At 37.7% G+C, this 17737-nt stretch overlaps 1 protein-coding gene across 1 annotated transcript; it reads left to right on the forward strand.

Moving 5' to 3' along the window:
- The first annotated feature begins 2368 nt into the window (after positions 1-2368).
- On the forward strand, positions 2369-13462 carry psat1 (phosphoserine aminotransferase 1). Its single transcript, XM_069187328.1, has 9 exons — positions 2369-2539; positions 3299-3359; positions 3448-3517; positions 6246-6451; positions 7284-7456; positions 9991-10160; positions 11218-11346; positions 11542-11679; positions 12581-13462. Exons 1-9 carry the CDS (start codon positions 2483-2485, stop codon positions 12681-12683), a joined length of 1107 nt encoding a protein of 368 aa, XP_069043429.1. The 5' UTR covers positions 2369-2482; the 3' UTR covers positions 12684-13462.
- Positions 13463-17737: the final 4275 nt, after the last annotated feature.

Genomic DNA, 17737 nt, shown 5'->3' on the forward strand with positions numbered 1-17737 from the left:
TGGTAGTCCCACCTGCAAGAAGGTGGCCATGAAGCCTAATTTCTACACTGATATTTTGTACAGGTGCAAGTTGAATGCAAGTTGCCTAAGATGAAAACATTAATAATAATTTGAATTTAGGTATTTGTTGGTTTGATTTCATATGATACAGATACAGAGATAATATGCTCAGCAAAAATAAAGCAAGACTTGTGTACCATCCTGTGTAGACACTTTTCCATAGAAGATAAATCTGTGCAGTGCTGCAGAGATTTGTGTCCTCTGGACAAGGTCTCCTGTCTCAGCCATGGAAGTCTGTCTGGGTGATCAGTGTGGTCTTAGTCACTTCTTTGACCAAGGCCCTTCTTGTCTGGTTGCTTCGTTTGGGAGGACAGCCTACTCTTGGAAAAGTCCAGGTGGATTCATATTCTCATAGTTTCCTAATGATACAACTCACTGTGCTTCTTGAACTTTCACCCTAGATATGTTTTAAACCCCTTCCCAGAGCTATGCCTCCTCACAATTCTATAATTGGCTATTGTACAGACCACTCCCTGATCTTCATGGTAGAGTTTGTGTTTTGACATGCACTGTTAACTGAGAACTTTGTCACGTTCATTCTAAGATCATATCAACTGAACTTGTCCCAGGTGCATTTCATTCAAGTTTTAGCATGATATCGCAAGGAAATTAGGTGCAGAAAACCTTGGCTCAAAACAAAGTATCATAGTAACTTTGACTTTATACTATTGTTTGAAAAGATTAGTAACCACATATTCTATTTGAGTTTGCAACATCAATTATGAAAAAAAAACAAAGGGGGTGAATACTTTCTAAACGTACTGTACCTCATATATCAACTGTTGCAGGGACGAGCCTATTATGTTATATAAAGAATAAGATGTTGTGTCAAGAAACAAAGAACATAGTTGGTCACCAGCTACACAGACAGTCCTACTGTTTAAACAGGAACTGCAATGCTATTTTCATATTTTGGGGTTAGAATCAGCATTGATGAGTGCATTTCAATCTTCAATAACAGTAAAAGAAAATTCTGGACACTCCACTCAAAGTGCTTTACAGGTAATGGGGACTCCCCTCCACCAATATTCACCACCCACTTGGATGATGTGACAGCAGCCATAGTGCTATCAAGCCACCTAGGAAGCCAGTTTCTAGATGGGGATTATTAGGAGGCCATGATTAGGAAATTTGAGCAGGACAGCATGGTAACATCCCTATGCTTTTCAAGAAACAGCCTGGGATTTTTAATGGCCACAGTCGGGAGCTCCATTTTACATCTCATCCAAAGGACAGCACCTTTTTACAGTATGGTGTCCCTGTCACTATACTGGAGCATTAGGACTCACACAGACCACAGGGTTAGCACCCCCTATCTGCTTCTCTTCCAGCAGCAACCTTAGTTTTTTCCCCAGGAGGTCTCCCATCCAGGTACCTGACAGGCTCACACCTGCTGAGCTTCAGTGGGTTGCTAGTTGTCAGTTGCAGGGTGATATGGCTGCTTGGTGTAGCAATGTATAAAGTAATTTGTAAAAACAATTCACATCACAAAATAGAGTATTTCCAGCTATGAACAGAACCATGTTCTTCCATTAAGAATGAGGCAACTTATGGGGACCTTTGCAGGGCCCGTATTCCTATTTTCATTCGGTAAATGATGAATGGAGTTTCCAACCGAGCTCATTAATTGGGAGGGGAGTCCCCATTACCTGTAAAGCGCTTTGAGTGGAGTGTCCAGAAAAGCGCTATATAAGTGTAAGCAATTATTATTATTATTATTATTATTATTATACCTACCTTGTATGCAGTGCAGCCTTTAGATGCGACAAACAAAAGGTAATTTATAAACATGCCATTATGCACTGGGAAAACTGAATCTGTACGATAAAAGCTTTTCATTAGTAGTCAAAATTAACACGCACTGAATACATTGGACGCCTGTTACCCCACCATCCCGCAATTCAGCGGAATGATGAGGTCTTTTTCATTTTTTATGTATTTATAACAGAAATGAAAAGAAAGGAATGATCGATGTTGATGCTGGCACGGCACGGTAAAAGCTGAAGATTTATACAACAGAAGCAAACGTCGAATCTTTTTTTCGGTTTTAGGATTTACTAATCTGCCCGAAAAGGACCGACGTAAACAGCTGTCGTAACAGAATATTCCCACCTGCAAGTGCTTTTTCAGAAGCGTGGCTGCTGGATGGTGCAATCTGGAAACAGACTTGCAAGGGGAGCCTGTGATCACGAGCCGGTCCCGTGAACACTCAGCCAATCTTATCTAACCAGAACCTCGTGGAACCAATAGCTTAATAACAATCAGAGTCACCATGTGAAAGCGTCCAATGAAAACTGTGGAATGGGCATCTGTTACTCGTGCGCTGTTAGAAAGCGGCGCTGCAGAACTCGGGGGGCAGCTGTGAGGTGTGCACGGGCATAGGCGACATCTCTAAATCACGGCAGAACCAAGCTGTACCATCATGGAAAAGAAGCAAATTGTGAACTTTGGTGCCGGACCTGCCAAAATTCCACCTTCTGTAAGTGTGTTGTCAAAGCTTTGATTACCGTATCGAAAGCAATGCCCATTGAAGGCGGATTTCACATTTTCATCAGACTGCTTGGCGCGTTATCAACGTAGTACTTTTACTTTCTCTCATGTGTAACAGACGACATTTGAGGATTGAAGGAAACTAACTTTTTTTTCTCATTTCTTCTTTGTAAAAAAAAAAAGGAGAGAATATAGCTAGTCCGTTGGTCGGTAATGTAATAAACTTGTAACTACAGCTTGTGTGCAAGACGAAATTGATGTTTGATGTTTCTAAATTTAAACCTTACATAATGCATGTGAGTTACTTAAAAATGTGTCCTAAAATTGTTAACAAGTATAATTGCGTCAGATTTGATAAACTCGTTAGTTCTTCGTTGCATTGTTTCTTGTCAGCACTAGAGGGCTCTTTACCCACTTACAGAGGTGTCCTTTCATTTTAAACCCGGGATCTGCACATTAATACAGTTGTGCACTGTGCGGGGAATTACCTGTATTGTGTGAACTTAATCGATTTTGACTTAAAAGGGTAAGATCTACAAGTGTTTCACAATTGTATTTAGCCTGGAATTACCTGATATCCAGAGAAACAATTTGAAAGAATTTAAACAAGCGAAAGAGCTGTACATCCTGTGTTTACAGTATGTTCTGAAGACAGATGTCAGTTTTGTATGCATTTTAGCGATTTATTTCATGTTTCTACCTGAGCAGTCATGGTGGAATCTCTGAATTTTTATCTTGTGATCAACAGGTTCTGTTGGAAGCACAGAAGGAGCTGATAGATTACGGGGGGCTTGGTATCAGTGTTCTTGGTGAGTCTAAATTTGCTGCAGGACCCTCCTTTACCTCCTGACCCCTTCTTTGTGTGATGTCTTTATTTTCTTGTTGTTTGGTTTACAGAGATGAGCCACAGATCCGCTGATTTCACAAAAATCCTGAATACAACAGAAAACCTGTTGCGTGAAATTCTGTAAGTAGACGTTCCTTCAAGTACAATATTAAGTGAAACACCTCCCTTAAAACAGTTTGAAATATTAAAATTAGTTTTTCAATTTTATGTTTCCTTAATTTTAACTTAAGAAAGGGTAGTTTTTCCAAGTGTGAGGCATATATCTGTTCACCTGTTAAATAAACAAAAATGCCTGATGATTAAATGGTGTGTAAAATACAGAATGTACACTCACTGTAAGTGTAGTTTTCTTGTCTTGGTGAAGGTCTCAGTTTGATGGAACATCAGGAGACAATGTTGAATAGCGTCAAAGATAGTGGGGTTGTGTAATTGCACCGTTTTGTTTCACTCGGAACGGCGCTTTCTTACTGTAACTTTTTACAGTAACGAGGAACATCACTTGTCCAGGAGCAGAAAGGACACAGTGGTGTTCCTTACTGCAGCTTATAGCCCAGTTCCACTGGGGAGTCTCCAGCTTGCTCTTCCATTCGCCAGCTTCTCATGCTGGGAAATGGGACTCCCTGAGACACAGGAACTCTTCCTCGCAGACGCCTTCCGCAAGAAAAGCAGCCGCTATCCGAAACGGAGAGCACAGTGTAGGGAAAACTAGACCGGGTTGTTTGGAGAGAGATACAGTGCAACAAACTGGTATCATGTATACAGCTGTCCGTGTCGGTGTCGGGATTCAATCCCAGTTGCTCCGGGATTGCTCCGCCCCACCAAAAGACAAGGTCATCTATCACAGCAGAGTTTTACACTAACTAGTGTTTAGAAGGCAGTGGGGGGGGTTAATTGTTTAGCTCCATGTATGATCCAGGTTACTTCACCTTTCAGTGGTCTTGAATTCTGCTCTTTCGGCATAGCAGTTCCTTGAATGTCTGATTAAAAACAATAAGTTGTAACGGAAACTTCACAGATGTCCCCCCCCCCCCCCCCCCCCCCCCCCCCCAGTAAAATTGACATTGGGTGCAAGAACTGTTTGTTTTCAGTGGATGTGGGTAGGACTTATCTCAGGTTGATTTAATTGTAATAAAGAATGCAGGGGATTTTAGCTTTCTTAGCTCTGTGTGGTTTTAAAGAAAATGATGGTGGTCTGTAAATGTTAATATAATAGTGAAATTAATGATTTCTGTAATTTTCTGTAAACACATTTCCTTACTATTGGAAGATCATGCTATCGTATAAACTTTGTATTGTCAATTTCAAGAAACTTTCTAACAGTGTGGTAGCCTGCTTAGTTTGAGGGCGGGACCAGAAGAGTTCGGGATCAATAAAGTCTAATCTCTACCAAATGGAGGTGTTACAGCAGCCCAGTCCAAGACAAGCAAAAATAGACATGAGTATAGACTAAAAATTTAAAATAAAATAAAATAGGTGTGTGCAAAATATGATCATAGTCACTTGAAAAACAATAAAATATATGCAAAATGTGCATAGGTGTATACAGATTGAAAGTACCACAGTATAAACAGCATATTAATGCAGTGTCCAAAAAGTACAATAGTGCAACATGCTGGCAGTAGATGAGCAGATGAAGGGCTAACGGGACACGATTTGAGTCAGTGTTACACAATTCTCTGGAAAAGGACCATAGTTGTCCAAGCCTTGGGAAGCTTTTTATTAGTGCTCATTAGAAGTAAATGGGAGTACTCAAACTTGTTTTGTAAGGTTACAAAGATGCTGGCCAAAGGCCTAATTCAGACTTTCTCCTGTGGGCTGTGGGTTTAGGGTGGTACGCTTACCTGCTGAAAAGTCTGAATGTTTTGGAACTGCTGAATCTGTAGGATTGCAAGACGCCTTATTAAAGTAGTTGACAGTTAAGCTTCTCTCTCTGGGTCATTTTAGGTTTTCTGGAGTTAAGTACAAGTTTTGATACTGTCAATCACAAGTAATAACAGTAAACTTCCATAAGAGACACTGTGAGGCCACACTTTAGATACAGGGTAAAAAGCAACACAGACGTTTCTAGTTTCCAAGAAGCGTCAAAGCTCAATAACGCTGAAGTCAGCAACTTTGCCAGCTGCTGTTTGAATCTTTTGAGGTTTTTAACCCTTAATGTAACAGGCCTACCTCAGCAGGTGGCTCATTAGGCCTGAGCAGACGGAGAAACCATAAATTTTATTCTAACAGTTATCCGATGTACAGTACACAAAGTATTGACCTGCTCTATACAACTCGGCTTCAACTATCCCACTGAGTCTCTTCTATATACGGAACTAGTCTAAATTAAACCCATGAGAGAATGTGACCAATTAACTAATCAGTTAATACATCGCATCTGAACCTACTGTATAAACAATAAAGGCCTTAACAATCTCTAGTTATGGGTGAACTGATACCCATATTCTCACTACTGCTGGCCTGTCACAATGTAATATACTCTGTACTTTTTGTCTTTCATTTTATTTTTGTTGTAGGTTGTATTGTATAATACAGTGATTTGAGTCTCATGAAAGGAGCTCAGAAATAAAACTGTAATACTATTACAGAGAAATTAATCAAACTTTGTTAAAATTAATAAATTATGTGGTGATTACTTCCTCAGAAGTGTTTGGAAAGCTTCTCCAAGCTTTAAAACAAATGTTAAATGGAAAAGATGCCTGTGTCATGACTAGACTGTCATCCCTCATCCAAATAATGGTGAAATAATCAATTTTACATGGCAGTGTTTGAACATTAAATTATGAGGTGTTTACTATTTTTCCCCAAGTAGTTTTAAATTTTCTGTGTCATTTTTTTTCCCCCACAGTGACGTTCCTGAGAATTACAAAGTGATCTTCCTTCAGGGCGGGGGCTGTGGTCAGTTCAGCGCTGTGCCCCTGAATCTGATTGGGCTGAAGGAGGACGGGTGTGCCGACTACATAGTCACAGGCAGCTGGTCTGCTAAGGCAGCAAAGGAGGCGGAGAAATATGGAAAAGTTAACATTGTCCACCCCAAACTGGAGAGCTACACAAGTATGTTCATTTGAAGAAATGTCCTAAAAATACATTCCTCATTTATTTATGCTCTCAGGAATTAAGAAACGCAACCCCAAAGTGTTCCCATTTCACAGTCCATTGCTGTTGAAGGATAGCTGTGTAGCATTAGGATTAAAATGAGATGAAATACTTGCAGCAAATATCTTTTCACTAATACAGTGGAAAAAGGTGACAAGTTCCATTTAAATTTTACACATCAAAAATAAAGCGAAAATGATCAAATTCAGCATTAGAGAAAATGTTTCCTTACTGTTTCTATCGGAAAGTTTGATTTTATTGAGATAACAGACACAGTGCCAAAATCTGACACTTCTGCACATACATTAACCTCTATGGGGAGTGATGGTATGAATAAAAATATAAATCTATAACATTCTCATCAATTTATACTTCAGATCTATTACAGCCAAAATATTCTGCTTTTGCGCTCTGTTATCTGAATCATGACATTTTTTTTAAACTGATTTTTTTTAGCAGCAGGGAAAATTTGGGGAAATGTTTTTTGTTGTTATCCTCTGATTCTGATGCAAAAAATGAGGATTTTTCATACTTTTACACTCCTGAAAACAGCTGATTGGTGATATACCTGTACAGTACTGGCCTCCTGCTGACAGGGTGCTGATAATCTGGAAATGGTCTTTCCTGACAAACTGTGGGGAAGTGTCATGTATTTCATTTCAAATTAAAAAGTATGGACTGATTCTGAGTGTTTCATGATGATGGTTAAAAAAAGACCCAATGCTATTATCTAATATGTTCATTTGATCAATATACAGTATTGCATTAAAAAAATTACTTTTCCCCACAGAGGTTCCAGACCCTGGCAGCTGGAACTTGAACCCTTCTGCCTCTTATGTGTACTACTGCTGCAACGAGACCGTCCATGGTGTGGAGTTCCGATCTGTCCCCGAGACAAAGGGCGTTCCCCTTGTGTGTGACATGTCATCCAATTTCTTATCCCAGCCTGTGGACGTATCAAAGGTATTGTCATTGCCCATCTTGAATCGGTATCATTTTTTACTGCTGCTTCATGTAGATAGTGGAAACTTTCTGGACATCTAATATTTCACACATTGATATTATTTTAGGGGTCAGCAAGGTAGCGCAGTGATTAGCAGTCAAGGTTCAACATGGCAGGTCTTGTTTTTATATGTTTGACCAGTAGTTTGTTGGAGTTCAGCCTGTATTCGCCACTATAACAATGTACTGTATCATCCACTTAATGTTGAATATTATTAACAAAGGTAGAGGTAAATGTAATAGATTACAAGCAGCCTGAGCTAGAGTTTCTAAAGACAAAGTGAACAACAAAGTTTAAATTGCATATACCTGACAAGTCATTCTTGATATACCATAATGGGAAGATCACTTGTTTCCTGTTAATACAATACCTTTGCTGAAGGGATGGTCTATAATTTCTTTACCATATCGATGAAACCTGAGGCCAAGCCCATATAATCCACAACTGACCAGAGGTGTTTCTACTGGAGCTGATCAAATGCCTTTCCCTGCCTGTAATGAAAGAGCAGTCAGTTGAAATGTTATCAGGGGCTGGGTACTTTTTAATTAAGCCTGTATCATCATGGTGAATTAATATATTACAGAGACCTCCAGCTTTCATAGTTCTACCTTAGCATATATCTTGCTGATTTTCTAGGACACCAAGACAGGTTGATAAGTCACAGAAAGTATGGGATCTTTATCTTTTATTAATCAGCAGACTATGGTGATAATAACATCCCTACAATTAGGACCTCCTTCAAGGGCCACATGTATCATGTCAAGGAAAGGGGTTTCTTATTGGGGCCAAAATATCAGATAAGATTCAAGAGGGATGCCATCAATACCAGGAGATTTACCCTTTGTCATGTTTTAAAACCGCCTCATCAACTAATTCAGCTCAGACAAGGATATAGACACGAGGGACACTAAATAGCCTATAATGATAAATCCATTTCCAACTATACGTAAATCTCTTAAGATGCTGATGCTGCATTCCAGAAAAGCGAAGCACTCGGAGAGATCATTAAAACCTCATCCTAATAGCGATGTGTTCCTGAAATCATGATTTACCTGCGCTTGATATAGGAGCATGTCAGTGAGCTCATAGCTGTAATATGGATACACATGATGCAGTACCTTAGTTATTTTATGAAAATAAAGAACTGCAACCAATATCAACTGGGTGCACACCAGCCCCCACTTGTCTTATAATCTACATTGTAGCATTAATATTGACACTTGGAAAGATGACATTAAAATATTTTAACTTGTTTTGGAGACCACATTAGTGCATGGCTGTCCTTTATACATCCGGTCTTTAGGACATTAGGACAAACCATTCAAGCTTTTATGTTTTTCATTTGGCATTGAGAGAAGTTTGTAACATAAGTAATATTCTGAAATAATATCTTTTCAAGTAATGATAATGGAATTTGTGTTCTCAAAGCCATTATTGTATTCCATTAAAGTGGTCTTTGAAAATTTTTTGAACCTGTACTTTGATCTTCCTGCCTCATTCACTGTATAGTCTTTGTGCTTTCCTCCGATGTCACCAGAAAAAAGTGTAGTGAAACTCTGCCCTAGCCCTTACTGCAGAGCATGATGACCCAGCAAGGCCAAACAGTACTGTGCATTTTATATTATGTGATGTTGAACCTCATGAGCCCACCTCTCTTGTGTAGTACAAACATTATCTTTGTCTTTAAAGTTTAAACCATTACTGTTAAGTAAAAGTGCAATTTTCACATATCGGTTAAATGTTTAAACATTTGACCTATTCCATCGGTAATCGCCTGTGGCAGTGCTGTCTCTGCAGGACAAAAGCGTTTCTAGTGAGATCATTGCTGTAGAAAGCTCTGTGTTTGCAGCTGACCTGTTCCAAAGAGATGGGAGAAACCTCTTAAACTTGCCCTGAATGGACTGGCTGTTTGAGTTATGGAGTAGCCACCTGAGCTGCCATTGCCTCAGTGTGGGACGTCAGCACTGCCATCGCCATTTTCACAAGCTTGTGTTTGCTGAGCCTCAAGCTGCTGAAGCAGAACAGGCCTGTTTGCCGATTTATGAGAGTCCAGTTTATTCGTATTTGGGGAGAGGTCCAGACTTTTCAGAGCCACCGCCAACTTAGGCAGCATCCCAAAATAAATAAAAAATAACTTACTGGACACAACAACAGAAACAAGAAGACAGGAGGGGAGACGGGAGCTTAAGGCTTAGCTTTCCATTGCGCATCTGCACATCTCCTGCAGACATTGATTCTTAAGAATCACCAGAAGAATTTATTAGCAAGCAGTCATTAAACTGAAAGAACTATGTCGCTGATCGCTGATCGCCGATCGCTGAAAACCAAAACTTTTTTCTCTTTATCCTCTCTCTCATACAAATAAAAGAAAACGCACAAACTTCCACAACATGACAATTTTCTCTTTTTTTGTGAACTAAACAGTTCTATACACGTATAATACCGGTTTGGCTCTGTTACTGATTTTTATTTATTTATTTTTGTTCCCCTGCAGTTTGGCCTGATCTTTGCTGGTGCCCAGAAGAATGTGGGCTGTGCTGGGGTTACGGTGGTGATTGTCCGGGATGACCTTCTAGGAAAGGCGCTGAAAGAGTGTCCCGTCATTCTTGACTACCAAGTGCAGGCGGGGAATAACTCTGTGTACAACACTCCGCCGTGCTTTAGGTAATAAGAATTGATCGTACCTCAGCATTAAACTTTCAAAGAGATGTAATAACAGTAAAACAATCTTTGTTCCACCTTACAACATTTTTGGTGTTTCCACTTCACCAGTAGCAACTGCCATTACCTATCCCACTCTACCATGTAGTTTCTGTTACGTCAAGGCACTTTGTAGGGCTTTTTAGTGTTATAAACTGCTGTCGCTTTTTTCCTTAAAGATGTTTGTTAGTTTTAAATACAACTGTGGTGCATGACTTCAGTCCTGCAGGGCTGCAGGTTTTCATTCCACATCTGCTTTCAGCAGCCTAATTCAGCTAATCATTTGCTTCAGTGGACCAATTAAACACTTTCCGAAGGTCTGCAGCTGTTGACAAATTAAAGAGATCTAAAATACCTGGTGAACTCTAGCCCTCAAGGACTGGAACTGTGTACCTGTGTGTGAAACTGTAATTTACTGTCTTGAACTATGTCTTGTGGTTTTCATCACTAATGAGACTTTGTTATATTTTTAGAAATATGGCAAATAGTATGCTTTTAGCTTGGTTTAAAATTGTTGTTTGGCTTTTCTAAAAACTCCTTATTTTTTATCCGTTATTGCAGACCCAAACTGCAATACTGCAGTAACCTCACACTACTATTTAAAAACTAAAACAGTATTAAAAGCTACCAGCCCCAGTATACAGTTCTGTGTAAGAGCCTGATGAACCAAACTAACAGCTCAGCTAGAATGAAAACCAGAAGACATAATGTAGGGTTACTCCAGGATTTGGATTGGGGAAACTTTGAAAAAGAATATATTAAACTAAGTATTGCTAATGGGGGGGGGGGGGGGGGTCATTTAAGAGCTAAAACCTTTTTACAAATTAATAGATGAGTTAATGTTGTACAATGAAAAAATAATTACTGAGGTGTCTCATCAGTTCATGATTTGTAAGTAAGACTCTGGTGCTCTAATCATTAAATTGCTGTTAGATTGAGCTCTTCATGTTCGTAGCCATTTCTGTTGAATAATGTCACTGTTAAAACACTTGTGAAATGCCTTCTTTTTTGTTTACTGTAGTATCTACATTATGGGACTGGTTCTAGAATGGATAAAGAACAATGGAAGTACTACAGCCATGGAGAAATTGAGCAAGGAAAAATCAGAAATGATCTATGACATCATTGATCAATCCAATGGATTCTATTTGTAAGTATTTTAGTAATTGTATGAGCTGTGCTAATATAAATCACACTGCTCTTAACAATGTGCACCACAACACCCTTATTTTTAAATTGGGTTTGTAGCCATTGCCCGGTTTATGTGCTTGGAAAACCTTATTTTGATGTCCTCTGCTAGCTGAGTCTAAATCTAAAAAACAATTTCTCTATTTCCAATGTAAAGCTGTCCTGTTGAAGTGGCAAGCAGAAGCCGAATGAATGTCACATTCCGTGTGGGGATAAAGGATGGAGATGAAGCTCTTGAAAAGAAGTTTGTGGATGAAGCTTCCAGGCTTGGTATGATTTCACTTAAAGGTCACAGGTACGTATTGTTAATACAATATTAATTACATTTAATGCAATCCACTATATTCTTATTCTTTCCAATAAGAGTTAGTTATTTCCATTATTTAATTGTAAATCATAACCACAGTGAAATGTTGGAAATCTGGTGAGATACTTGAGATGATTTTAATTTGAGAACTAAATATTTAAGAAACCTTGTGAATTCACTTTGTATTTGTAATTAAACTGTTCTAAAGAGACTGTATTCCACTCTTACACATCTTGATGTTTTATGAAGCCTAGCATGAAAAATACTTCATTCACTTAAATAAAATGGTATTACAGTATGTCATAGAAAGCAATTTGCTGTAAAAGCTGACTTTTTTTTTTTAGTCCTGGAATATTTGATATGTAGTCAGTAAATATTTGATTTTTAAGTTATGATATGAAGTTACGGATCTTTATTTAGACTTGACACAGATGACAAGAAATAAACTCTCCAGTGACACAACTTACAGTAATTTAAACAAGGAACCTGTGAGAGAGAATTCAAAATTAATGCTTCTTCAGTTCCTGACATTTGCTGTTTATCAGGCCATTCTTGGATTAGTTTCAGTCAACTACTGTTGAAGGATCACTGTTCTCTTTGATCACTCTGAACAAAACATTTCTGAGTTAGGTACACAAGTAACTAACATGACCCTAAGGATGTCTCTTGCAGTATTGGAGAAGCTCATGACTTTAAAAGCTGGGGTCCTATAAAACACTGCTTGCAGATTTTAATTGAACCCATAGACAGACCTTGGCATGCACTAATGTTGCATTTCTTTTTCATAATTTTGATTAATGATTATATTTGAGGTGGAGAGCCAAGCTCATGTCTGCAAATTTAATTATAAATGAACAAGGAAATAATTATTGTATTCTTTGTGTTCCAGGTCTGTTGGAGGAATCCGAGCCTCTCTCTATAATGCTATCACAGTAGATGAAACAAAAATGCTGGCGAACTTCATGAAAGAGTTTATGAAAACACACCATTAGAAGATGGTGTGATTAGCTGCTCATGCAAAAGTACTTGTTGATTAGTTAGTTATGTACTGTACAGACCTTCATATTAAAGCCATAGTTTAATATTAATAGAAAAGATCTAACTTCCATTTGAGATTGATTTGGAGCATAAAGAAAGCAGGCATCAAATACTGATGCTTAATACTTGTATTGCAGGTATTGACATAAACCCTGCAGAATTTTGCATTAAAAGTACCTTAGTAACCTAACTGTTGTTACTTACATTCCAGTTTGTTTACAGAAATTTCTAATATAGTTGTTGTTCTGAGTTAACAGACATTTGGCTTACTACCCCTATGGTGCTTATATTGTTATGTTTTCCTGTACTTTAAACAAAAAATACTGTATAATGTAAATAGAAAAACTTTTTGTCAGACAAAAGGGTCAGTCTTACCATCAGTGCATGAGACTAAAAATAGTTAAATGTAAATCAGTGTTTTTACTGTTTTTAATATTTAAAAACACTATAATCTTGGAAATATGTTTGTTTTAACTTGTTATGACATTTATGTGTTAGTTATTGATTCAGATAAGGTTACAAACTAACTTAACCAAAACTTTGATCACAAAATATACTTAAAATATTTTAAGTCTTGTTGAGACATGTTTTCATTGCAAAAAGAGCACTTTCAATCAGACTAAAAAGTGTGGAAGATTTTAAGTTGTTGAATATGGACCTTACATAAAGAAACGACCGACAAATCTTTCTTAATTTAGAACTTGTTACAATTAAAAATATTTGTGAGTACTTAGCTCTGAGTTTATTCATTTTCTTTGTGTTTCTGATTATCTACATGTGACTGTTTTGAGTAATAGGTAAATTATGTCTGTTATACAATTATAATCGCCCTTTGATACTTCAATGTTGTTGTGATATGGAGTTCCTCGCTTAAAAATATTTCCTCCCAGTTAAATTGAAGAGCTTTTCATCTTATTGGTTTTCTAACCTACCACACTACTCATGCTCCCATGTTGACCTGGGACTTCACAGAAGAATTTGACTTGTGAAAACAGCACTTTTCATACTGTAAGTAAAGAAGCACTGAAATGCTGAGGGTGAAGACAAACGTGAGGGAAGTCATGACATTCCTGCTGTACATCACAGTCAGGCAGGTGCTCGGTCAGCCACAGAAGCCTTTGTTGACCGAAGAATCCATGTACTATACCACACCTTGTAGCACAGCACTTAATCTAGGAGCTACTGTACCCCTGTGAACTCTTGAGAACAGACAGCGAGTGGGACAGTCTCATACTGTATTACAGTTTCCAATATGTTGGGGGTGTCCTTGCACTCCTAGGAAATTATTTCATAACTCGCTGTGTTACTTGAAAGATGCAATTTTGTAATGTATTGCACCCATTTATTTATTCCTCCACCTTCATCCATTCATCCATTTACAATGACATTGTTGGATTTAGTTGGAGCTATGAATTGAACTAACTCTCGTTTTTACTGTCTTCTGTGCTCTGCCTCTGTCTTCCTCTCTCACTGTAAAAAGGAGTGTCAAAAAAGAGAGTGGAGAGTCTCTACTAGAACCACAGTGGCTCATTGGACCAAAAGTCATCCTGCTTTCTGCAGCTTTATATGGACTAGAGAAAATTTCATTCCGCCTTTGGATGGGACACTGATCCATCATATGGATTAATCCCAAACAGAGCTGCGCTCGTACAGCTGGGTTGGCTGGAAACTTGCATAAGGGGGAGGGGCAACTGTGAAAATAGCACAAAACAGTGACATAATTTCTCTCTAGGCTAGGGTCCAAAACAGTGGGTACTGCAAAAGATTGGCTGTTCAAAGTTCTCCTCACCAGCATTATTAAGAAACCAGAAATTCTTAACAGTGCAGATACGGAGTCCTGCTTGTTGGTTCTAAATAGGATAACATTCAAAATTCAGATGACTTTTGATCATGGTGGGAATGTCATTCCCATCATTTACATCTGCTTTCTACATTGCATGAATTCAACTAATTCTGCTACTCTGTTGTACCAGGTAACTAGCTTCTCTTTGCATGAAAGCATTTTTTGTTTGTTGTGAACCAAGCTTTTAGCTACTAAACATAATACAAGTAAAATGGTTTGATGATCTCTTCTCTTTAGTATACTTTACATTTCTCTAATGTGTTTACTTGTTTACGGTATGCCTTGCAACTATTCAGACCCTTGCAGAGCTTTCAAACTAAAAGCTGGTTTGTAATTATGACACTTTTCAAGTAACAATATTTGTGATATATGAAACCTACTCCTCAGCAAAAAAAAAATGATATTGAAGAAGAACTGAAAAGCTTCAAGTCAAGGAAAGGTGAAGACATCCTGTAGCCACTATAAGATACTGAAAATGTGGCAGGAGGTTTTTTGGTCACTCAACCGTAGACTAAAAGGTTTTGGTCTAATTGCAAAACATATCTGATTAAAGCCCAATACATTGCAGTCAGCAGCATAAATGCTTTTAAGCACAGTGTAAGCAGCATTGTGTTATGGGGCTGTTTCTCATCATCAGGGGCTGGCAGGTTTCTCAAGATGCAGGGGAAGGTAGGTGGACCAGAGTACAGGCAAATCTTAGAGGCAACTGTGATGGAGAGTGCTGAGGATCCAACACTGGGTTGCAAATTTGCCTTCCGGCAGGCCAGTGAGTGACCCAAAGCTCTGGCACTGATGTGGCCTGATAAGAGAATGTCCTCAAGTGGCCCAGTCAAAATCCTGACTTGAATCCTATTGGGAACCTGAAAAAAAACTTGGAACTGCTGTCCATAAACAGCCCCCAAGCGATTTCAGAGAGTCTGATGAAATCTGCCAAGACAAATGTGCATGAAGTGCACCAAGCCGGTGTGCAAAGTTAGGAGTGACTTGTGCAGAAAGCCTGCAGCTGTAGTTGTTGGAAAAAGCTCTTTCACCGAATATTGAGTTCACAGATCTGTTCATTATTGTTATCCTGACGTTACAGGTATTAGAAAAAGCAAACTACATTAAGACTTAAAATGTGACATGTGTATGATATCCAACTGTTAGAGTATAATTTACCAATACATAATGAATCTGTTTGTTTCCCTTTTTTTCTGTATTAAAGAATTAAAGAAGATTGTACCATAGTATTTCAAGTTCTGGCGAATTGAAGTGATGTTCTGGGATAAGCTTCCATTATTTTTGGTCTTTACAGTCTCTGAACACAAGGTGGTGCTAAAGACTTAACAACCAGCTGAACTTAAAATTATTTGAAAACAATTCGGAAAACCAATAAAAAAAAGACACCTCAGCCCCAACACAAAAACGAAGCATATCAAAATCTTAAAAATTCATTATATAAACATATATTTATAAAGGTATGTATTATTACAGAATCTTTATAATATAAATATGATTCACTATATATATATTCGGTTTGGCTAATTAAGAAAAAGAAAATCTCAGTTCCTACGCATCATACAATTATATAAGATTCTTTGTTCCCCGTATTGTAACATACACTTTGTATTTGGATTCAGTTCAGGAAACAGTTTATCTTTATTTCTCTCTCCATTTCCTTCTTAATACTAATTATTTGCTTCACCATGCTCTCAATGCCCAGATCTCCCTTAACTGGCATGTAAATGGGGTTGTGACAGTTTAAGATCTGTTTGAAAATAACATTTTTATGTCATTTGAACAATTAAGAATGAAATATAATCTACCGCAATCTATTTTTTTAAATGTCTACAAGTAAGGCACTTTATACATACTCAGTTCAGCCTTCACCTCCCAACAAAAACTGAGATAGATTATCTTCTCAAACTCACACTTGATGGAGGTCTAATATATTTTATATCTATATAATATCTGAGGTCTAAGATTTCTTCATTGTTTCTTTCACTATGTTGTCCATTTTTGTCCATAGTTAAAATTTTGTGGGAACAAAACCAGGACAAGGTTATACAAAGGGCTAGTGGGAGTCCAATTTAATCCAGTTCACTCTTCTTCCATCTGTGCTAGGCCCCATACAGTTTTAAATTATACATGTCTAAATCTAAACTTGCTACACCTTTTCCTAATTTATTCCCCATATTTGACATTTTGGTTTTGGTCTTGTCCTAAGTTGGCAACCATTTCTGAGCTATTCTGAGACTTTGAGCCTCCCTTCTGCACTCTAGATCTGCATCTGTCACTAATCGGCTATTCTGATGATACAGTACCTGTTAGGACTTGCCTTCCAGTGTTTTCCTTCCTAGAGACTTAGTGGAATGAGTATGTTGGTATCCTCTTTTTCGTGTCCTCTGTCTTTTCCCCTTTTAGCTGTACTCATTTTAGTAAGGGAAGATTTGGGATTTTTGTAAGAGAAGTAGGAAGGGAACAGGAAATTCTGCATTTTTCTTTTTCATTAATTACTGTCAGATTACACAGTGTAACTGTACCAATGATTTGCATGTTCTGTAACATTAATATGTAATTTATAATGTTAAGAATATAACTTATTGTGTTTAGAAAACAATAAAAATACTTGTTAAAAAAATCAATGTTGCTAACTGTTCAATCTAAATCTATCAATTATTAAATACTGTAAGAGAAAAAAACAACACTGGACCGTACAATATGGTTATTATATCAGTTCACAGTGAATCTGGTCTAGTTGTAGTTTAGTTATTCAAAACATCTATAAAATAACTGAAATGATTCTCTTCGTTGTTTCAGCACGACACTTCCTTCATATATATTTAATGTAATTAGTTTATTTTCTAAGCATGCAAGTCACTTCTAATAGCCAATTAAGCCCAGATGTAAAATGCCCTTGCAAGGTCCACAACGGATTTTCAGAAGAAACATTCCTCATATTCAGGTTTTCCAGAAACAGGTTTTACAAATCTTTGGTAACTGTGATATCAATCTGAATCTGTAATTAAATAGCAATTCACATTGACTTTTTAAATAATTAAAATGTAATTATCCGTCTCTGTCCGCCTATCTGTGCCTGTCGTCTGTATACTAAGAATGTTGTAAGAGATAAAAACCTTCAAATTTAATTTCAGTGTTCAATTTACTATCTTTGTATAGTATCTG

This window comes from Lepisosteus oculatus, chromosome 3 (genome assembly GCF_040954835.1).
Source record: "Lepisosteus oculatus isolate fLepOcu1 chromosome 3, fLepOcu1.hap2, whole genome shotgun sequence".
In the NCBI taxonomy this organism is placed as follows: domain Eukaryota; kingdom Metazoa; phylum Chordata; class Actinopteri; order Semionotiformes; family Lepisosteidae; genus Lepisosteus; species Lepisosteus oculatus.

Excerpts from the sequence above, each read along its gene's own strand:
- psat1 (XM_069187328.1), top strand. The coding sequence starts at position 2,483 with ATGGAAAAGAAGCAAATTGTGAACTTTGGTGCCGGACCTGCCAAAATT. Across the intron at positions 2,540-3,298 it reads CTGCCAAAATTCCACCTTCT|GTTCTGTTGGAAGCACAGAA; the intron begins GTAAGTGTGTTG and ends TGTGATCAACAG. Across the intron at positions 10,161-11,217 it reads AACACTCCGCCGTGCTTTAG|TATCTACATTATGGGACTGG; the intron begins GTAATAAGAATT and ends TGTTTACTGTAG.